The following is a 23,842-nucleotide window of genomic DNA, read 5'->3' on the forward strand; positions in this document are numbered from 1 at the left end:
AAAAATACTAGACAAATACAATTTGATTTGATTAATATGTTTATCTAGAGTATTAGAGTATTCGTATACTTCTTCTCTAGGCATATATGACAACACAAAGGCTTATTCTCGGATCATAGTCTCACAAAACAAGAAAGTGTATTCCTCTTGTTGCAAGCCTTCATCTCAAGCCTGATTATTCCTTGAACCAATATCTCATCTCCCCTGCAGCACAAAACTCCCTCAGTCCCTGTCGTTGCTGTCTGTCCTCACTGTTCCAGTGTTGGTTTTATGTTAAGCTAGGAACTCGACTGTACTTTTATTAACGACACGTTTATGAACAATCAAATGGTCCTCGTAAACATTTATTGAAGGACATAAAAACATGCACTGCCACTTGTCGAATATAGCCGCTGTAGTTGGCCAACTTTCAAGCATCGTAGTAGTAACTCTGTCCTCTATCTATCCAAACATCATTTTTTTTGGGGGGGATATCCCAATTCTGCTTCTTTGTTGTCTGTGCAAACTTTTCTCTTGTATATACATTTTGGTGCAATGGTAGTAGGATAGAATGTACAATATTATCTATGCAGGCTGCTCATAAAATAAAATCACGTAAACTATATTTTCTCCAAATGAAAAGATAAATACGGTTATACAATGATAAACGCAGAATAATTCAAAGCCTAATGTGTTAGAGAGTGAGTTTTATGATCCATTTTACTACTGAACTAAGTCTATTCGCGCATAAAACTAGACTACGGAGACATTAGACAGAGATTGATTACATCAGCAAATAGTGCCTACGATTTCATACCTAGCCAACCCCAGCCTGTTTGACGACTAGTTTCACATATTATACTCATTTTTGCTGCTATTTGATCAACGTCAGAACATAATACTGTTGAATTTACCTCTTATGCATCCAGGGAAAAACATCTGAATATGATTTTATAATCCATGTCTAGTGCAATGCTATGCCAGGATAACTCGCGCATTGATCCACAGTGCAATTTTTTGGGGGGTAAATATAATCACGTGTTGCTTCGGCAGCCAATAGCAGCCGGGGAAGCTTTGAGAAATAATTACCTGCCTTGATTGTTCTATGGGTAGATAAAAAAGTACACATACGCTCCAAAAAATAATCGGATGCATGTAAAATAGAGGGGCAGCATCGACATGTCGGCCACGGTTCCCTTAAGTAATTATTATGTAGATTCCTTGATAAACCACGAAAGCGAGGATGTTATTGCGGCTCGATTCTCGGGTTCTGGTTCGCACCCTACCGGCCCTCGTCCGACGTCCCTCGTATCGGAGTGTGGTGACTATCCCTCCTGCAGCTTTGCCTCTAAACCATCCGTTTTCACTACATCCTGGACCCCTGTTCACTCCCAGTCCTCAGTGGTCTACCATCCATACAGCCATCAACCTCATCTAGGAACGGACTCAAGGTATGTGCGGTCATGGCTGGAGCCGATCTCGGGGGCAATGTCCTTTCCAGGCTACCCTGCCAACGCCAGACACTATGGGCTGAAGCCCGACGCCTTCCAGGAGCATCGAGCCAGTGACTGCCTCGCCTCCAACGGACGCACCTACACGGATTATATATATTGCACCACCGCTGACATCCGAGAAAAGACCCAACCAAACATCCCTTCTCCCGAGACCGAGCCTTTGGCTTTCGGGAAGCATAAAGACGAGAAACCAGAATTAGACCCGAGTAAGTTCGAGCCCCTTGTTCAAAACCGGGAATGTGAGTAGTTAGGAAGAGATTCTGTCTGTGTTCATTTAATTTGGTTTAGAGCTAGACCATAGCGTCTCTCTGCCACAATTTCATCCCCCTTTCTTTCCTCGACTGAATCTACTCGGCTAGGGGGGCTACCTTGAGGGACTGTAAAGAGACAAACGCTAGTTGGATTGGGCTATAAAACGACGAGCGGGTTATAAAATAGGGGACTACTCGAAAAACCTATGGACGTTGTAAATTTGAGGGACTCTGCAACATGCTCGCATCTCAGCAAATCTGTTTTAGATGACAAATACTTTTTGCCCGAGAATTGGGACTGTCAATATTAATAATCATTACTAACCATGTTGTATGGCCACTATGGTTTACGATGCTAGTAGACTATGCCACTATATCCCCCATGGTCTACTAGTAAATAAACTACAATTATATTTTAAAGAGATATTATGTTGCTATGTCAAGTATATCCAGTAAAACTGGATCCTCCCTAGAAAAACACCAAAGAGAAACCCTGATAAGGAACTACAGTAGCATGGCAACACATGAACACGCGGTGTAGCGTACGTCTATGTTGTCTGTTGTCATCCGACATAATCTTTTTCCATTCCAAACCAAATGTCGATATAACTCCAACAGTTGAGGAATGTTTGCAACATATTCGAGGGACTTTCACTGGATGTAAGGCTTGAAATACAGGCCGTTTTTATGGGCCTATAAAGCGAATAGGCATTGAGTATTTTACCACGGCATTTCTCAGAAGTCCAAGAAAAGGAAAAGCTGGAAGAGCAACACTAAATGTTCTAAAGTTAAAAGATACATTTGACATTTCCTACAGCATTATATTTACTAATACATTTGAGGGACCACCACTACCTCTGAGATCTAGCATAGCTTTTGGAGACCCAAAAGTACAAGGCCTTATCATGCGTCATAGCTTCAAGTTTGATATTATTGCTGACTGATAATGTGTTATCTGTTTTTATGTGTTGATTTTCAGATAACCCAGTTGCAAACTGGATTCACGCGCGTTCAACAAGGAAGAAGCGGTGCCCTTATTCAAAATACCAGACTCTCGAACTTGAAAAGGAGTTTTTGTTTAATATGTACCTAACCAGAGACCGTCGATACGAGGTGGCAAGAGTCCTCAACCTCACGGAGAGGCAGGTCAAAATCTGGTTCCAGAACCGGCGCATGAAGATGAAGAAAATGAACAAAGAAAAAACCGACCGCAACAAAGAACAATAATAAAGGACTGGTTACAACAACGACAAAATAACAAAAACAAGAATCAGACACAGTAAAATAACCACTATTGCCATGGATAACAACACAGATAAACCAAAATATATGATGCCCCCTTCTTAATGTTGGATGTTGTTTGTGGTTTTTTATTAACTCCACCTTCCATGTTTGATGCTAAATATTTTTTGTTTCTCCACATGCACCTTTCCTTGTCCAGGTTTAAAATAGCCTTTAAGGGAAAGAAAACATTTGCACTTGTGAAGATACTTGTAGGCCTCTATGTTTATTTACATAAGGAACATTTGAAACATTAAACATATTTTGAACAAATGTATAACTGTCCCAAAGTATAAGGAATGGAACATTGGAATTATTTTAATTTCTACCCTCCATAATTTATGACGTCCGTGCGAATATTCCTTACGTGTTTGTTTCTTGTGAATGTCATGCAGGTGTTGTGGCATATTCTGTACAAAAAGAGAACATCTACCCTCTTAACAAATGTATGTCTGTCTTGTGTATATGTGGTAACGTATCCGTTCGGTGTACTTATTTGTGCGTTTCGTATTATTTTGATTGTATAGACAACACGTGCCATTCATTATAGAGAGTGTAGATATAGACCTACTCAAATATAAAAATGATCATGAGGCTCTTGTGTTTTCTGTATTTTCAAGCAATCTCTTAACAAAACAGACGTAGATATGCATAGAATCTTACTACCCGTGCAAATCAATGTAAAACAAAGTATTGCGACGAAGAGCACACATTTGAGGCGCTTCAAATAGACCAAGCCAGTAAATTAATGATGTCAACACAAATGCACACAAACCAGATTGCTGTTAACCTGGAGAGAAACAGCTCTAATACCTTAAATAGCCGAATTTCCCTGCAAGTGGAATATTGGAAGCAGATGGAACGTTTCCTAATCTTCTGTTAGCATTTCCAGGCTAGGCAGACTCTTAGGGCTACCACGCGCGCCCGTAAATGGGTGACTATTTCGAGTAGGCCAACACCACAATGATGTAACTAAATATGATTTAACGAAACATTTGTGTACTCCTTTTATATGGTGTTGTGACACAAAATTATATTTGAATGCATTAATATATGTTTACAAGTCCACTAGGTATGCACAAGGCCACCACAAGTATCCACAAACAACCACATTTAAACCACATTTAGGTCTAATTGTAAAGATCCAAAACATATAAATCAACATTTAGTAGTCAAATGTTTTATAGAACAAATTAGATACCGTCATTACTCATAACTTGGAAAAAATATATATACATTTATTTCGTGATAAAAATGGCAGACAAACAACCCAAATGTGGTTGTCAACTTCATATGCAAATTTGACAAATAAACCTGTGTGTCACCACAGACCTATCATATCTGTGTCACTTGAAATACTTTTTCAAAGAAGGAATACTAACAGCTGCTGGTTAAGATACTATTATATTTTTAACCTTTAACAATTTGGCCCATTTTCTAAATTGAATAAGGCCCTATACCGTTACGTGTGTGTAAAGCTAAGGGAAGAGTTTAGTGCCTGTAAGAATCGTTCGACTGGATTCCTGGATTAAAGCTATAACCTAAACCTTCTTTCAGTCAACTTGCTTATTTGAAAAAGAAATATTTTTACCTAAACTAAATTACAATTAGAAACACATTTCGAGACATTGGACCTATTTGAAAGGTAACGAAATGAAAATCTTCTAAGGTGAAAATAAATTCCCATGTCTGGCATTTGTTTACTGGGTCTTGGCCGAAATTGCCTTTTTGTGGTGTCGAACAATACGGACAGGATGCTGTAATTTCAAAGCCCAATCCAGTGCATTTCCGCACAGGACAAAAATGCTGCGTTTACAGCTCTGCCAGAACTCAGTTGCTTGTCTCAAATGCAGACGAACAAAGCAAACCCGACTAACTGGCTAGACGTCTGGGCTAAATTACTTTATGGTTTTAATGGTGGGACGGTGGGTGATGTTGGGCTCGTTCAAAGGGGTCTTGCTGCAGCTAGTTTGTCTGTTGGGCCCACCGCAAACATGCCGCTGCCTTTAAAACAAATGTTTTATTTAACCAGGCAAGTCAGTTAAGAACAAATTATTATTACTGCCTTGGGTTTACTGCCTTGTTCAGGAGCAGAACGACAGTTTTTTTTTACCTTCGATCCAGCAACCTTTTAGTTACTGGCCCAACGCTCTAACTACTAGGCTACATTTGCTAAACTCTAAGGGCAGCTCCCTCTCTGAGAAGGTCAGATTAGACATAGGCTATCTGACCGCAAGAAGAAACCAACGTCAAAAGCAGCATATTCGCATTGGACAATGTACATGTATCTCTATAGTGGTTAGCAGACAACCCATATGATAGTATCATGAAAATAAACAAATATCCTGAGTCTACTGAAATAAAAGCAGACGCTAAACGTAGGAAGCCTACTAATATAGTTTATTTGACGGATCGTGAAATACATATTCAACACATGTGTTATGTCGTCTACTGCATTTTCCCCCTCGTGTAATATATGTGGGTTTGATAAAACCATGCATGGTGCAGTTGAATGTTGGTGATCGACCTTAACACTAGATGACGCTGTTGACCGACTCTTTGGGCCTGTACGGCTAGTGCCTCCGTGCTGTGGATTTGCGTGGTGCAAAAACAGGGAGAAGGCAAGGCGTATGTCTGTAGGTCTACTGATGAAAGAAATGCTGCTTCGGTCGTTCATCACATTTTTAAGAAAAAAATGTTGTGATATAATTGACTGTCTCACTTGTAGGACTGGGTACAGGAGACATAGATTATGCCTGTCGAACCTTTCATGCGCTTGTGTTGTGTGTATAGCCTAATAATTGTAGGCTATTTCTAGGGTAGGTCTATTTTGCATTTGTACATTCCTTTACCTAAATGTCCCATTTCCACATTTTATGACCTTTACATTAGTAGAACAATAGCCTAGTATTTGTTAACACACTAAAGCTGTTTTGTATACATGTTATTGATTCATTATTCATGATTGTAAACTGTTAACAACTGCTAGCAAATTGATTAGGTTGATTCTGTATATGTGCACCAACATTGATGCTCAATTAACATTTGGAGTAACATTTGAAAACATCACACTTTTTAAGTTAAACGCAATTTAAATCACTTCTTTGTTTCTTCTTTTGTGTGTCACGGTCCACGTGATGTGCACGTGGACCGTGCACCATAAACGTGCAATAGTCACCATATATATACCTAATAGAATATGACACATTTCCATATCAAAACACTTTAAGAAGAAAACATTTTCAAACAAGTCAAATGAACAAATGAAGAAAGTATTTATTTCAATGTATTGACAAATAACACTAAAGGCTTCAAAAATCAATTACCCTAATACAAATGTTAACATTAATACTAGATCCTAATAATAATATTATAATACTAGAATAATAATTATTGTAATAATAATGTTATTATTAGCAATTATAGGCCTACATCAGAACTAGTATTATAATAGTAGCCTAGTATAGTGAGGGTTTTATAGTTATTCTCTGTGTTTTTGTTATTGAAATATGTCTATAACAGCAGCTCAAATTTCCACGACGGTAAATTGCAACAAAGACCAGCAATCAGCATATTTATAGACTGTACGACAAGTCTATAAATTTTCTCTGTGCCTTTCCTATTTTACGATCATGTGTAAAAATCGTCAGTAACACCACAAAGCCCACATGAGCGCATTCAGGGAGATACTTTGCTGCAACTACACTAGACACAACTGAAATAAATATTGTACCAGCAATATGTACGCAGAAATAACGAGACATCTAATGCAAGCGGCATATTTACTACATCTACTCAGGTTTAACAGGGTCAGTACAGTGATTCGGGTATTCACAACAGGTCGTGTTTATATTTGAGCGTTACGGTGTTTCACCGCCTTCTGTAGTTTAAGTGCGCGAGAGACATGGGAAATCGCGTAGACCTATATATATCTCAAGTATGAACACGTAGCATGGGCTAATGTTGAGCAACAAGGGTTAGATATTTTTATATTTTTGTGAATTTGTTAAAGATCTTATTATTGTACGCCATTATCAGTAGACTTACGCATGTTGTATATGCTGAGCCTGGTCTACTCGTTTTTAAAGTTATATAGGACTCTATGTTTAGTTTCACTGTCATAATAGCAGGCAGTATAGGGGCCGCAAGCAGTGCTATTGTGTAAGCTAAGTATTTATGGTAGTCTAGGCTAACAGCATCAAATTTAAACCTTTGTTGATATAAGGAATGGCTCAGAAACTGTAAAACATGAGGACTTTATGAACAAAGCCTTTTTATTCTATTCGTTAGGCTATACGTGTGTACTTCTATGTATCATGTAAGCACCATGTAAGAGTAATATAACCACAACGATATTTTGATTTGATAATTTTCACATCTTATGCATCAATTTGAACTCCTCTATCTAATAGAATGGTTAGGGCATGTTGCCTCTTAAGGGGTATGTAGCCTACCCGCTGACAGCTTGTAGAAAAATTAAGGGGGGTGATTGGTGTTGGGAGGGGAAATTGTGGTGGGGGTGGTTGGGTGGGAAGCAACAAAAAAGGAACGCTCGTGACTCTGTCCGCGGAGCAAGCCAGCTTGGACCTCAATGCATCCAAAGCACACACCATGAGCCGGATTTGAGGCTGAAAAATAGAAGATACTGGAGATAGTGAGAGAGACTCGAAGAGAAGAGTGTTGGAGCGCAAGAGAGCTGCCTGAGACTGTCTAAGGGGGCAGCGTTTCTCCATCTAGTTCCGGTTTGTCAGTCTGCGCTGTGTGCGACTGGGAACCTAAACAAAAGGCTGCCACAATCCAAAAGGGGATATTCTACAACGAAGAAACCTCGTCTGTGGTTTAATGCAAACTAAACAATGAGCTCATATTTTGTTAACCCTCTTTTCTCCAAATACAAAGGCTGTGAATCACTGGAGCCAACTTACTACGACTGCAGGTTCCCACAAAGCGTTGCCCGTAGCCACACGCTGGTCTACGGACCCGGGGCAGCTGCATCGGGCTTTCAACAGCCGTCCCATCATGTCCAGGATTTTTTCCACCATGGGACCACGGGGATCTCCAACCCTGCATACCAACAGAACCCCTGCGCACTAGCTTGCCATGGAGACGCAACGAAATTTTATGGATATGAAGCTCTTCCGAGACAACCGCTTTATGGTACCCAGCAAGAGCCAAGCCTCGCGCAATACCCAGACTGTAAATCGTCTAACGGCTCTAATCCCGGGGAAGGACAAGGCCATTTAAATCAGAACTCGTCTCCCACTCTTATGTTTCCTTGGATGAGACCCCACGGTTAGAATTATTTTGTGTTCTTTTTTTTATATAGTGTGTGTGTGTGTGTGTGTGTGTGTGTGTGTGTGTGTGTGTGTGTGTGTGTGTGTGTGTGTGTGTGTGTGTGTGACCTACGTGCGTAAAAACAAAATATGTAATAAGCGATGGAGGCTGTATCTATTTATTTGTTACATTTTTGTGCAACAAATATACATTTCACCCAAAGTAAGTGGATTAGGCCTATCTATAGCTCTCGCAAGTATACACAACATTAGCACTGTATTATGTAAAGTAGAACATAAACTTATGACCTTCTTACAAACAACCAGGTTCTCATGTAATAATTCCCAAATAATTCCCAAATTCCCAAACCAATGCTGGCTAACTTGACGATGGTTTTGGTGATAAAGATTGTGTTTTGCTTGAGAAAATCTGAAATGACAAAAAAACAAACAGAAATCCAGTTAAAACAATGGTTATTTGAAGTACCAGAAGTACAACTAGGTGCATCCTAAATATAATAGAAACCTACTAACCAGAATGCTCTAAAAATGTTATGACCAATATGACCAAATTATTACAGTAACAATAAATTACTTTAAAACAAATATGAGGTACTTTGTAATGCTTCTAACATGACTATTCTACGTTCATCCCGTTCACATTTCCTTACCCTAAACCAAGCTAATAGGCTAGTGGATGTTAAATAGTTAGAATGAAACCTTGTGGACTAGATCGTTTAGATTGTTTTTACTAGATATATGATACTAGATATATGTTTTTTAGGCCTAAATATACTTTCCTCCACAATCTGCAGAAGAACTTGTATCCATTGTGTGTGTGAGGTGTGTGATGTTTTGTGTGTGTTGTGTGTGAGTGAGTGTGTGTGTGCGTGCGTACACAGTTACCTGTTACATCATTGAAAAAGTAAATGTTAGGTTGTACTTTCTAGCTCATGCACATTTCAATGGCTAAACCGACTCCAAATACAAACCACCATAGCTATTATTGTATGTCCTTTTATCTTATGCACGAAGATGATCGCATTTATTTAAGTAATCGGCACTATGGGCCTCTACAGTATTTAATTGAGAGTTGTTTTTTCTTTCATCCTGAAATTGTAATGCCACCATCAAAGTCATTCTTATTTACTAACCTTATTTACTATTTAATTTAAGCACCAGGGAGGCGAAATGGAAGACAAACCTACAGTCGCTACCAAACTCTGGAGCTGGAGAAGGAGTTTCTCTTCAATCCTTATCTTACACGCAAGCGGCGGATCGAGGTGTCCCATGCCCTGAGTCTCACAGAGAGGCAGGTCAAGATATGGTTTCAAAATCGACGAATGAAGTGGAAAAAAGAAAACAACAAAGACAAGTTTCCGGGACAGAGAGGAGAGGCGGATGCTGATGCCGAGCCTGAGGAGGAGGTCAACGAGGACGGTGACGGGGAAGAGGGGGAACAGAAAGAAGTGGAAGAGAAAAAGAATGTTGATCCCAAGGAGTGATTTTATGGTCATTTATGGTTTAATGGCAGAAAAAGAGGTCCCATATAGTAGACGGGGAGAGGAGAGAAGAAGGCAGAGAGCGTCAACTTTATGGACACGGTTTTATGAGTCAACAAGGGAAAGGGAAAAAAGATCTTACAGATATTGCTGGCATAATCATTTATCTATTTCTCCCTCATCACGAAGCTTTAGAGATACAAATGATTTATTTTGTCGTTTTGGACGTTTCCTTACAATATACATTTGCCAATATTACATCTGGGAAAGGTAATGGTAGCACCTAGGTGATCTTTGTATGGGTTAACTTTAAACGCATGTTTAATTAACATAGTAGGCTAGGCTAGTTTTACAATATGTTTTCTTTGGTTTATCTGACAAAAGCATAACCAAACAAATGCATATAGAAAGACAACGCAAGGTCCAACAAACCTTGGCCAATGCCAATCTAATCTTGTAAATACACAACACATTCACAATAGACATCTTTGCGAATATGTGATTTAAAATCGTAAGCAAAACGTAACTAAAAACAATGTTCAATGTCATGACAGCAGTGTGACTTCTGAGGGATATAACATTGATTAGCAGCAGGCTCATATGTAAAACACATGTTTTAATTGTTTTTATTATACTTCATTGTCATTTGTGGTGAATGGCCAAGACAAGAATATGTGGTTCTTACTTCATATATAGTTTTGTTAGAATTACCAGGGACATGCAATCGTTTAAAATCCTTAAGACGCTACCTAAAAACAGGGACAATTGCAATAGAGATTTCTAAATAGAGATTTCAAATGATATTGTTTTTATAGTGTTATATCAACGTTATATGATTAAATTATATATCATCTGCCCAATATATACCTATGCTTGTTTAAGACAATTTGTGAGTCTTAGGAAGACACAGTTAGCTCAAAGCCAAGTCGACGATTTTGTCGTTCAGATTGTACCACGGCACTACCTACTAAAACAGAGCTTTGCCTCTTACTTCATTTTGTATTCAATAATAATGGCACTGCTATGTTTAGATGAAAATCTATATTTTCCCCAACAACTAAAACTGCCTATAGAAAACGCACATGACTGTGTGTGATAATAATACCTGCTACAATTGCAAGGGTTTTAAGAAGTAAGGGGTGTTCTTTTAATGTGCTGGTGATAATAGAGTAGTTTTTTTGCACTGAATATAATCTTTATGTACGTCTTGTTATATTCTTGATGTTAATAGGCTCGTTTGCTGGTGTTTCCCATGTGAACGACGGAATTGTGTGTCCCCGCCATTGTTTTTTTGACATAAAAAGATGAATAAACAAGATGGCTCACAATCGTTCCTCTTCTTGGCTGTAAGAACTTGTTGACTGAATGACTAAATGGCTGAGCGTGCATGTGCTAGATGACTGTTTCTCCTGTCTGTCCGCTACACAACACCGAGCGATCCCTCATGTACACTGCAACGGAAAACTACATTACATGCTATTTGTTTTAAATTATGAACAGTAAAATATGTTGTACTGCTGCAAACTGTAAATTATGGTGCATTGTGGGGAAATGTTGTGTTCAGGAAATAATGGCTGTATTTTGAATACTACTGTAATCCCACCCCACATAATACCGTATTTTTGGGGCACCCACAAGCTTTTGACCATTAGTGGGTGCATGGTAGTGCTGTTTCTGGCTCAATAGCATATTTTGAGACATGTATATTTATTACATGCGTATTCATTACGTATCTGAATGCTGATTGGCTGACAGCCGTGGTATATCAGACCATGTACCATAGGCATGACAAAACATTTATTTTTACTGATCTAATTACACTGGTAACCAGTTTGTAATAGCAATAAGGCACCTTGGGGGTTTGTGGTATATGGCCAATATAGCACAAAACACAAATAGGGCTGTATCCAGGCACTCCGTGTTGGGTCTTGCATAAGAGCAGCCCTTGGCCGTAGTATATTGGCCAGACACCAAACCACCTTTGGCCATATTGCTTAAATATGCTGCAATGTTAGTAAACACGTTACCTAGCAGCCAACCTACTTGCACCAATCCCTCGCAATTACAGTAAAATAATGTGAAATACAAACTCCTCCCCTCAATTTCATTCATTCCGATTATGGTAGCCTTGACTTGTTTACAGTATAATGCGGTCAATTGTATTGTAGTATGTGTCGTTACACAGTACTTGCTTTGATACCATGTTTATATTACAGTAAGTGTAATATGAAATGCAGAATTTTACATGCCACCGAGGTGCCTGTAAGCTACTGTCAAAATCACAGTAACCCCATTTACAGTGTAGGCTACAGAGCAGACAAGGGCTGCCCAATCCTCTTACTGGAGATCTACAGTCTTGTGTGTTTTCAATCCAACCCTAATTTAACACACCTGATTCTACTATTTAGCTGCTCAACAAGACCTTAACTAGCAGAATCAGATATGCTAAATTAGGGTTGGACTGAAAACCTACAGGACAGTAGGACCTCCAGGAAGAGGGTTGGGCAGCCCTGGACCACTGTTGATTATTATTGTGCCAATACCCATTAGACTACACTATAAAAAAGTAACTGTCAAACTCATTAAAGAAATTGAGTAGTGGCTACTCAAACATCTCCAACAGTCAGTAGAACTCAAATCATAAAAGTCGTACTAACTCAGATGTCAACTAGATTTCTTATCACTTAATATTTTTGAGTACATTTAACAAATATTAGGTTATTGAGTAAGTATAACTTCAATTATTTGTGTTCTGCTAATCTAAAGTGATTGAGATTTTACAAGTCATAATTGTTTCATATTTTAAAGTAAATCTAATGTTTATTAAATAAGTTGTTCTTGCTTGATTCTATTATGTTTTGCATCTGTACTTAAATTAATAAAGTAAGAGTCAAACACATTGATATTTGAGTAAAAAACACTTCTGTGTTGTGCTGATATAGATTTATCACGTATTTGCAAGTTATGAATATACTAGTGCTACGTGGTTAATGTATATATGTTTTTCTTTATGATACTTTCACACAATGTTGTATGCATGTTTAAAGAAAGAAATGTATATTTCTAAAATAGTATTAAGCATATGTTATGCTACAAGTTGTAATTGATCATGATGAATAGATATCAAATCTGTCAGGCAAATTGATGTTGAATAATGAGGCAAGTCATTCCCACCATCAACAAGGTGTGTACCACTCTTAATGATAGAGGCTAATGCAGCTTCCTGTAATGATTTCGTCCTCTCTCCAGTTACTGCTAGAGGAATGAGCACTGTGCTCAACAATGCCTGCTATAAAGTGGAATAAAATGACAAATGGTCAAATACATAAAACAATGTTAAACATTAATGGCTGTTATAGGAGAAAACTGAGGATGGATCCACAACATTGTACTTACTCCATGATGGGGATCCCGAGTAGTGCAGCTGTCTAAGGCACTGCATCTTAGTGCTAGAGGCATTACTACAGACCCTGGTTCAATTCCAGGCTGTGATTGGGAGTCCCATAGGGTGGTGCACAATTAGCCCAGCATCATCTGGGGTTAGGGTTTGGTTGGGTAGGCTGTCATTGTAAATACGAATTTGTTCTTAACTGGCTTGCCTAGTTAAATAAAGGTTAAAACAACAAACATAAATAACAGAATGAAAAGAAGGAAGACTGTACAGAATAAATATATTTGAAAACATGCATCCTGTTCGAAATAAGGTGCAAAATAAAAACTGCCAAATATTTGTGAAAGAAATTCACTTTATGTCCTGAATACAACACGTTATGTTTAGGGCATATCCAACAACACATCACTGAGTACCACTCTTCATATTTTCAATCATGGTGGTGGCTGCATCATGTTGTGGGTATGCTTGTCGTCAGCAAGGACTACAGAGTTTTATTTAGGATAAAAAGAAATGGAATAGAGCTAAGCAGAGGAGGAAAACCTGGTTCAATCTGCTTTCCAACAGACACTGGGAGACAAATTCATCTTTCAGCAGGACAATAACTGAAAACACAAGGTCAAATAGACACCGGAGTTGCTTACCAAGATGACATTGAATGTTCTTGAGTGGCTTACTTACAGTTTTGACTTAAATTGGTCTGAAAGTCTATGGCAAGGCTTGAAAATATCTGTCTAGCAATGATCAACAAACAACTTGACAGAGGTTGAAAATGTTAAAAAAGAATGTGCAAATGTTGCACAATCCAGGTGTGCAAAGCTCTTAGAGACTTATCCAGAAAGACACAGCTGTGATCGCAGACAAAAGCAATTGTAACACGTAGTGACTCAAGATATATTAGTGTTTATTTGTAATTATTATTATGTTTTTTTTATTTATTCTTTACAAATGTTAGTATTTTTCTTCCACTTTGAAATGATTTAGTATTCTGTGAACATCCTTGACAAAACAAGACAAATCAATTTAATCCCACCTTGTAACACAACAAAATGTGGAAAAGTCAAGGGGTGTGAATACTTTCTGAATGCATCAAAAAAGGGTTCCACTATGTTTACAACCCTTTTATGGCTTTATAGAACCCTTTTTATGGTTCTTTATAGAACCTTTATGGATAATGCTTTCTCAATCTCAACGTTTCTTTGTAGAACCATGCTGGGTCTGGTTTAATAGCTATATTATATTGTTTAAATTCCATAGGTTCATTATTGTGTATATTAACAAGCTGAATCAGGTGTGCTAACTCTGGAACAGCTGGAGGTCCTTGAGGAGAGAACTAGGAACTACTGACGAGTCAACAATAGACACAAGACCATACTTTCACAACACACCGTCACTGGCCTCATATCAAATATGGAACAGCGCAACACAACAGATTGGATTAACTGCAATCGCCCCCACATTTTAATTATCACTTAAAGATTAGAAAAACACTTTTTTGAAATGCAAAGAACCATTGAAGGGCTCTAAGTGTTCTTTGGGTCAGTATGGTTCCACATAGAACCATCACACTTCCTAAAGAACCCTCATTTTTTGCGTGTAAGCTGGCCAATGTATTTGTATACATTCATACATAACTTAAAATAAAATAAAAACACTTAATGCACTCTGCACTTGACAGTATCACTGATTAATTGAGGTTAAATATTGGCCATGGTCTCAAAGCCGTATTCAGAGCATTCATATACATAAACATGAAATACATTTATACATACATACCTCCACATGCATAAACATTCATTGAAGTTGCAGGAAATGTATCACCTCTCACCACCCTCAAGAGAGGTAAGGTTTACAGACTGCTCCTCACCATACTGTTAATCATAATTATGATGGCTGCAGGCTGATTTGCCAGAGACAGCAGTGACTTACTTTAGATTTATGTGTGAACACGTGTGGAACATTGGAATTTAGATGTTATCAATCATAGCTTTTAAATATGGAGTTAAGACAAGCCCCAGTCTTCTGCATTTGGACCATTGAGTATGGTTCTATGAATACAGGGACTGAAGGTCCAACAGTGGAGAAGCAATGGTTCAGCCCATAGAATCAGAGAAAATAATAGTCCTTCTATATTACTTCATCAGAGAAAGCCATTCTTATTTTTTTCTGTTCCAATCCTCCCAAAGACAAACACACTGCACATTGGGAGGAGCACAGGGTCAGCTGCAGTGTAGCATGCCAGGAGTTAGCTAGGGGTTAAGTGTCTTGCTCAAGGGCACGAAGGCAGCCAATTGTAGCTTGGTTCTGAAACTAGCAGCCCTCCAGTTGTGGGTTAGTCTCTTCTATTGCCTGGCCCGGGATTCGAACCTTTGGGATAACATAATTGTTTATGCATGGGTGAATGGATCATATAAAACTGCAGTGTTGGAGACAACAACATCAGAAGGAGTCTGTTTATTCTTGAGAGATTAGAGCTCCCACATCTTGAATAGAAATGTGTTTATGAACCAATCTGGTAATGTTATATTGTTATTTAGGAAACAAGTGTCTCATACTTTTGCTCTGTACTGTTTGATCAAATGTTCTCAGAGAAAGATACAATCCCCGTAAAACAAGGCCTATTCCACAGGGATTAGTTTTGAGCCCGGGGTTGAGGCCCATTGCTATTCTGCACTCCCTATTGTAGGACTTGAACTGTGTGCCACTGTACAGCTTTGGTAATGTATGGAGATGTATAGGAATCACCCTTATCAGAATGTGTTTTGCCGTTTTGTTTTCATAACAGGATTACTGCTATAAGATGTGTTTTGGGGCATCTCGAGCAACCTGTCTATCTCGAACCATTGATTTATTTCACCTTTATTTAATTAGGCTAGTCAGTTAAGAACAGATTCTTATTTACAATGAAGGCCTACATTTTATAACACCATCATTTTATAACACCATCATAACTAGTCACATACTAAAAATAAATATCGTTTAACTTAATTAATTGCAGCAATATGCATCACCTCAATAAAAATTGGATGCAAACATGTAAACAACAGTAGTCCAAAACACAAATTATATTCAGACATTATCCCAAAATGTCATTCAAAATGCATCTTAAACATTCAAAACTGATACTTCACGATGTATTTTCTGTGTTGATATATTTCTGTAAATCGAAAACAAAAGAAGAATGAGGAGGATAATATGTTAAAGGCCTATAGCCTATTTTCTAAAGCCTACTATTATAAGATACCTACTTAATAAGTTATTGTACAACTTGTTTTTCCTCAACTAAAATAATGCTCTTGAATGAAACGGCTTTTCAATAAAAATTCAGGAACTTACATGAATGCACATTGTAAAATGTAGTTCAAATCTTCTCGGTTGTCATTCCAAAAGTAGCACAAAAAAATATATAGGCCTATCAGTGTTTTCATTTTTTTTCGTATCCTACTGATAAATGACTTGGCATTAGGTAAGGTTATTTCTTTTAAAACTATTATTGCATGCTTGTGGCGTATTGAACATACAGGAAGCTTCCGTGCAATGAACAATTATCTCAAAGAATTGTCTGACCGTCGGGCTTTTGTGTGTATACTTTTAACAGATTCCCGTTTAGGTTTAGTCTACTTGCCATAAACTTTAATAGTGCTATAAATGGGACTAGCTATATCCGGAAACACGGTGTTTTTACTTTTATGGTGTGCAATGTCGACTCATCCTGCGACATGGCACATGGCCTGCACAGACAAGATGCAACTTGCCTCGGTGTATGTAGATAATTTATTTATATCTTAATCATAGCTGTGGAATTTACAAAATTATCTATCTTTCTTTCTTATCTCACAGAGAGACTAATGATATAGCCTTTGTCTATGTTAAGCGACAAGACTAGATCTATTTGGAATACCAAGAGGATCGAAAACATTTGTAGGCCTGAAAAAATGTAATCAAATATTGTAGGCGTATAGTATACCTAGTGCGAAACAAATCAAACGTGTTTCTCTCCAATATCACCGCCTGCACTTTTGAATTATCCAAGAAATGTACTCTTCCAACTTTAAATGCCATAAGGCCTGGGCTAGATCTTCACATTACCTCATCTTTATTCGGAACCTTTCTATTTTACAGTATCCCAAAAGAGGTCTGCCTACTGACTTGTTTTGCTCAAATAGGCCTATATCCCTAGTTCCGTCTGATTTTCAGATTTACACTACATTTTCAGCGAATAGGCCTAAATGATTACATTCACATGTGAAGCTTTTCCAATCTTCTATATGTTCTTGGACGGAAAGGCTAAATCAAGCTTTTGGGTGTGGGAAATATCTAACCCTATATGAAGTATTCATGAGAATACTCAAGTGCATATAGTAGCATATCTTTGAATCGAATGGAGATTGATGAATCGAATTAATTGAACCTGAGCATAAACTTACTATATTGAAGGTGTTGATTGAGGTGCATGGCCTCAAACTATATCTACTTACTTAATAGGCTGTGTGTGTGTGTGTGTGTGTGTGTGTGTGTGTGTGTGTGTGTGTGTGTGTGTGTGTGTGTGTGTGTGTGTGTGTGTGTGTGTGTGTGTGTTTGTGTTTGTGAAGCTTCCAATAGTTTATTCATTGCCATTGAGATATTGAAATAAAGTAGCATATTGGGGAATACTCTCACATCATTGGTGGATACATTGAGATATTGATATAAAGTAGCATATTGGGGAATACTCTCACATCATTGGTGGATACATTGAGATATTGATATAAAGTAGCATATTGGGGAATACTCTCACATCATTGAGGTGGAACAGGTATTTGCATTGCTTCCGTTTTGCTCTTTATTAAAGAACATTAAGAAAATATTTAGGTTTATAGAACTTTATCCTCAAGAAGGAGAAAAATACTAGGATGTCCAATACATTCCTAGTTGTTTTGGGGATACATTTACAGCCGAGTAATCAACGTTTACGACTGAATCCATTCTGGGATTGGTTGCAGCGAGCCACGTGGCACACCCGCTCGGTGAACATGAACTTTATGCTGTTCTCTATTCCTCGGATCTCACGTTATATAAGCAGCTCTCCCAGCAGGGGCTTAGAAATTATATCGCCAATACATTATTTTCCTTCAGTATAGACTAAATAGCAGTTAAGTGGAACGCATTAGGTCTATAGGCTACATTCCCTTCCCGACGTGCTCCTGCCTCGCCGTTGGAAATGGCTTCACGACAGTCACAGCCTATCCTAGAGGAACAATAACTCAACGGTTGCACAAAGAGAGAAAGAGAAAGCAGCGGACAGTAAATTATGCTGGTTACCAAATTGTTCAATTTAGTTTTTGCTTTTCGATCCGACGGCAGATTTTGAGACATATGCCATGCGCGGTGTAGCGGCGTAGAGGTCCATTTGCCAGGATCACCGACATACCCTTCCACTGGACCAGTGATCCTGCGTCACCGTCACTACAAACAACTCGGAGAACGCAGATGCGGGTAAGATAGCGATTCCGTGATCCTTCCTCGCTGGCTTGAATCTGGGTATGAACCGTATCTGTTAGAAGGGGGCATTTGAGACGTTATGCCATTAAGGCTATATGGTATCAGAGGTGAGGGGAAAGACATTGGATATGAATGATATTGATGTATATTTTGCGTATTCGTGACTTGACCTGCAGGCTACTGTAACCTCAGTTGTTTCCCTATAGTAGTCAAGACTGCCTCCGCTTGTAAATTGATACTTCAGTAGTGCACTGTTCAGAAATTCAATGACGCACCGTCTAGATGTAATCATATGTTATGCTAGAGTGTGGTTTGTTTTGTCGAAGATAGCTTGCCTTGGGTGGGTAAATATTGCGAGAGGATCCACTGGGGGGACCATGTTGTTTTGTGGTAAGCAGCGCTATGTTAATTTGGGGCTTGAATCTTTCTTTTCCATTCTTCCAGATTATAGAGATGACATTGAACTGTGTTTTGGACACACACACACACACACACACACACACACACACACACACACACACACACACACACACACACACACACACACACACACACACACACACACACACACACACACACACACACACACACACAGCCTATTAAGTAACGACTGTTGTACACTGCTATTAACAGTGCCCCCTTGTGCCTACCGCTTCCACGGTGGGGGTGAGGGGTAGTGTAGGGGGAGTAGTGGGGTATTTGGTATTGGGGGGGGGGGATTTTATTAGGATCCCCATTAGCTGTTGCGAATGAAGCAGCTACTCTTCCTGGGGTCTAAACAAAACATGGAACATGACATAATACAGAAGTAGTGTGGATATAACTTCATATAGAGCTGAAATATGTGCATACCAAAATGACTGAACCTGTCACGCAGCTTGGAATATCGTATGAAATATTTCAACCGTCCCCATTTTGAAATTATGTCTGTATTGGTGGGTTGTGAGACGGCCTATGAGTAGAAAATAAACCTGTTATTTTCTGATACAATAATAAAGCTGTACACAACAACAATGATTTAATATGTAATTATATTAACTGAAGGAACACAAGCAACAGCAAACATGGTCAAAATCATAATAACAAAAATAACAATAAATCATTATCAAAATAATCGTCATGATCACATTTCCTATAAACAATCATATGCACACACATAGGGCAGAATCCTTGCTTAAGATATCCACGCCTAACTAGCCTACAACTTGCGCGTAAATCAAATTGCTAAGGTTTACGCACGAGCTTCGTTAAGCTTCCCGCAGGAGATTTTACGCACGAGCGTCATCATTTTTGGATCACCAACAGTCTATACTGAGCTCCATTGGATATAAGCCTTTACCTGTGCACAATTGGTTAAATATGATGAACACTTGTACATTAATTTGCCCTAAATACACATGGCATGCATGCATGCATGTGTAGTGATGGCAAAGCTACGTGATAAGAGGGGGGTTGTGTTACATATTGTGTCTTTTCTATTTATTTCTATAGCCTAAAGTAAAGCCATTATTGGGAAAAGAAGAGTATTTGATCACTTCAGATATTGTATTAGGCTAATTGAAACTACAGCATGTCAATAGACGTGCTCGCAGGTGCATTTAATTCATACTGGCACCTATCAAATGTCAGGTCATTGTGCGCGAACCTTTTTTTCCCCATGGTTTCCTATTGTGCTTGTCATGGGGGATACATCTTAGCTCTTCAGTGGGTTATCCTTGAGAGAGAGAGAGAGAGGGAGAGAGAGAAAGAGAGAGAGAGAGAGAAAGAGAGAGAGAGAGAGAGAGAGAGAGAGAGAGAGAGACAGAGACAGAGACAGAGACAGAGACAGAGAGAGAGAGAGAGAGAGAGAGAGAGAGAGAGAGAGAGAGAGAGAGAGAGAGAGAGAGAGAGAGAGAGAGAGAGAGAGAAAGAGAGAGAGAGAGAGAGAGAGAGAGAGAGAGAGAGAGAGAGAGAGAGAGAGACAGAGACAGAGACAGAGACAGAGACAGAGACAGAGACAGAAACAGAGACAGAGACAGAGACAGAGTGAGAGAAATATCTTTCAAATAAAAAATTCATAACACAGAAGCCATATATTACTAACACGCGAACTCGCTTCCCCAACCCCTTGTAACTAACGTTACACTTCAAAATCTTACATCAACGATTGACCCAACTCACTTGTAAAAATTAAAAGAGTGTATAATATTCCAGATGTCAGTTTGCAGATATAGACTGGCTTTATTAATGCAGAAAATAGTGATTTATTGTTTGTCTGTATTTGGCTGCTTTTTTAAAGGTTTATCAAAAAACCCAATGGATATCATACATTTTTATATTTAGAAAATATAGCAAACGCCTATGGGGTTATTTTTATTGGGGATTTGAAACTTATAATAGGGCCACGCGCTGTACGGTCAAAGGTTTTAATGTCTATTACACATTGTTATTGAATCAGCAATCAAAATAGAAGATATTTGCTAATTAACATGATTTACGATGTGTTTTAGTCACCTTAAACAGCCTCATCTCTCATTAGCCTTGTGCATAACAGGCATAAAGCCTATACCCCACTGGGCTAAAACTGGTTAAATCAATGTTGTTTCCACGTCATTTCAACCCCCCCCCAAAAAAAAAAATCTGTGGTGACGTTGCATCAACGTGGGAAACTAATTGGATTTGGTAAGGGTATTTCGTATTTTTTCTCATCCAACTTTTAACCTAAATCCAATGAAATTGTGAGTTTTTTGTTGTTGTGTTTACGTTAGTTAACAACTCAACCAAATGTAAATCAAAACTAGACGTTGAACTGACTTCTGTGCCCAGTGGGAAGCGAGTAGACATACTCTTTATACCCAATCTCCGCAATATGTTAACATTATCTCATCAAAGTTTGTTCAGAGCTAGCATTGAATATTAACTCCTCATGTTACAGTAAGAGAAAGCGGATACAAAAGCATTGCTTCAGGCCCACATGATCAACACATGTTCCTTTGTGCTTCAAATGGTTGTACATGGAAAACTGAACACTGTACTTACTGTATGTAGCCTTGTCTATAACTCAACATAATTTTGATATTTTCTATTTTATTATGTTGTTACAGCTTAAGATCAAATGTTGCAACAGTAGGCTATTACAACCAACAAGCTCTCAGTCTCACTGCAGAAATATACGTTATTGCACTTGTGTCAAATTTCGAAGTTGCTCCAAAGTCAAATTTCGAATTGTTTTTGACACCCCGGGTTGCTCCTCCTGATTACAACTACAAGTGTGTGACACCATTATTAGGCCTAATTGGACTGTTCTGGCTTGTTTCATCATTTACTACTACTACTAAGAATGACCATTAAAATAATGATATCGTTTTGAGTAAATTATTAGTATTATTATCGGCAGCAGTAGTAGCCTAGTAGATAATAGGGTAGTAAGCTACACGCATATAGCCTATGAAGTGCAACAGTGCAGATGTTCCTCTTCAAAGAAATACGGGCCAAACGGGCTCTTTCCTCTCTGCTTCAAAAGCACGTAATTTGTGGGCTGCCATAAACCACTTAGGCATAGGCATACAACTCATTCTCCCAGCTCACATCACTATACCGCATACCAACAGCTCTTGTGAATTATGCAATGGAACTACCACAAACTCCAGGGTATAAAAACAAAAATCATCATAGTTGGTTTATAAACAATTATGTAAAATACTTTGGTCATATAGGGGTAAAATGTATAGAGCCTATACAGAGTATAAAAAGTGAAATACCGATGTATTGAGTGCAGTCATATCATTGAGGTTCACACTCAGTCATCTCCTCAGTCACAGTTGACAACACATGGTACGTGATGTTGATACATTGTGAGTATTGCTGATTTCGGTCGCGCGCTCGGCTGTATGGCTCTCATCATTTGCTAGAAACCCAGACTTATGTAGCCGAAGCAGTAGTCCTATACAGTCTGCGACCATTTTGTCTTAGTTGAGTGTAGGAGGAGAATCCTAATTATATTCACACTATTTATGTAGGCTAGTGAAATGCAAAATGTGAGTATAACGAAAGCAACTTTAATAGAACATTGAATGGGAAGGATATCGGCATATAGGTCTCATTTCGGAGTTATGACGCACTTTCAACTGCCTTTCATTTCCTCAAGTAGTTAACACAATAACACACATGTAATACTGTTTACAATTAGAGGTTTTTAAGATGAAATATTCCTTCTTGGTTTTCCTATTTTTGTTCTCCCTGTTTGCCAGTCTGCGGATGTCACATATGGCCACTAATCCAGTGGGAAACATTTATTGCACCACAGACTTCCTCGTCTTTGTTCTGTCCTCGCTTTTATGGCCTGTTTAGGCCAGAACAGGAGCATAGATCTACATCTGCAAGTTAAAGATTCGTTTTGTTGTAGTCTGTATAGATATCCCCTTGTCAAATACATTTGTATACATGTGTAGTTTCAATACTGTGAAATCTCAATGTATTGTGAATATTATATATTATTACTATTGATTATTGAAAACAATTTGGAAATATCGGCAATGTTTAGCTAATATCGTTCTCTAATCAACGTTTTGTTATCGAATAGCTTGAAGGTTGTTTGAACAATCAAATGAATCAATCTGAATTGATTTACGTGGAGGTCTGTGTTGAAGCTGCAGATGGAAAAGGCTTTGCAGTAGTCTATTGTTGAATGAACTTTGCCACACACGGAGAACAAAATACTTCAACGTGGAATATTGCTATCCTATCTGCAAGATCATAACAGTTGTGTCGAGTTTGTACCTCATTTTATCCGGGTATTCATTAAATGATTAATGAATCTTGTTAATGATAAATGACTCAATTCCCTCAGTTATGCACGAGCTCATGTCATAGGCCTACATATAACACAATTATAAGTCTATTTTTTATTTGATTTGATTTATTAGGACCCCCATTAGCCGACGCCAATGGCAACATCTAGTAGTGCTGAGGTCCGACACATAACGAAAAGAACATTACAAACCTAATACTTTACCATTTACATACATATGGTGTAGAGCTAAAGTACTGGGCTATTTCAAAATATACATCCTTGTTTAAGATATAGCCTACATCATGTCACCGATACTAAAATCATATAAATACCGTTCATTTATGTAATATTTGTGTGAAGGAAACACACATAACATATATTTAAGCAATAACGCATGAG

General features: G+C 38.3%; 3 protein-coding genes across 8 annotated transcripts in view; all 3 read left to right on the forward strand.

The window, feature by feature from the left end:
* Positions 1-23,842, forward strand: part of LOC118360525 (homeobox protein Hox-C10a-like) — a 101,566-nt gene that overhangs the window by 12,717 nt on the left and 65,007 nt on the right. The gene's annotated exons all lie outside the window — the stretch shown is intronic.
* On the forward strand, positions 1,057-3,619 carry LOC118360685 (homeobox protein Hox-C9-like). The gene is made up of 2 exons (XM_035739979.2): positions 1,057-1,699; positions 2,724-3,619. The coding sequence occupies exons 1-2, from the start codon at positions 1,159-1,161 to the stop codon at positions 2,969-2,971; spliced, it is 789 nt and encodes a 262-aa protein (XP_035595872.1). The 5' UTR covers positions 1,057-1,158; the 3' UTR covers positions 2,972-3,619.
* LOC118360686 (homeobox protein Hox-C8a-like) lies at positions 7,562-12,585 on the forward strand. Of its 2 annotated transcripts, none has more exons than XM_035739981.2 (2): positions 7,562-8,317; positions 9,481-12,585. In XM_035739981.2, the coding sequence occupies exons 1-2, from the start codon at positions 7,882-7,884 to the stop codon at positions 9,801-9,803; spliced, it is 759 nt and encodes a 252-aa protein (XP_035595874.2). In that variant the 5' UTR covers positions 7,562-7,881; the 3' UTR covers positions 9,804-12,585. The 2 variants fall into 2 exon arrangements, with proteins under 2 accessions (XP_035595874.2, XP_035595873.2); XM_035739980.2 differs by having other exon boundaries at positions 9,475-12,582.

Source organism: Oncorhynchus keta, chromosome 28, assembly GCF_023373465.1.
Source record: "Oncorhynchus keta strain PuntledgeMale-10-30-2019 chromosome 28, Oket_V2, whole genome shotgun sequence".
Taxonomy (NCBI): domain Eukaryota; kingdom Metazoa; phylum Chordata; class Actinopteri; order Salmoniformes; family Salmonidae; genus Oncorhynchus; species Oncorhynchus keta.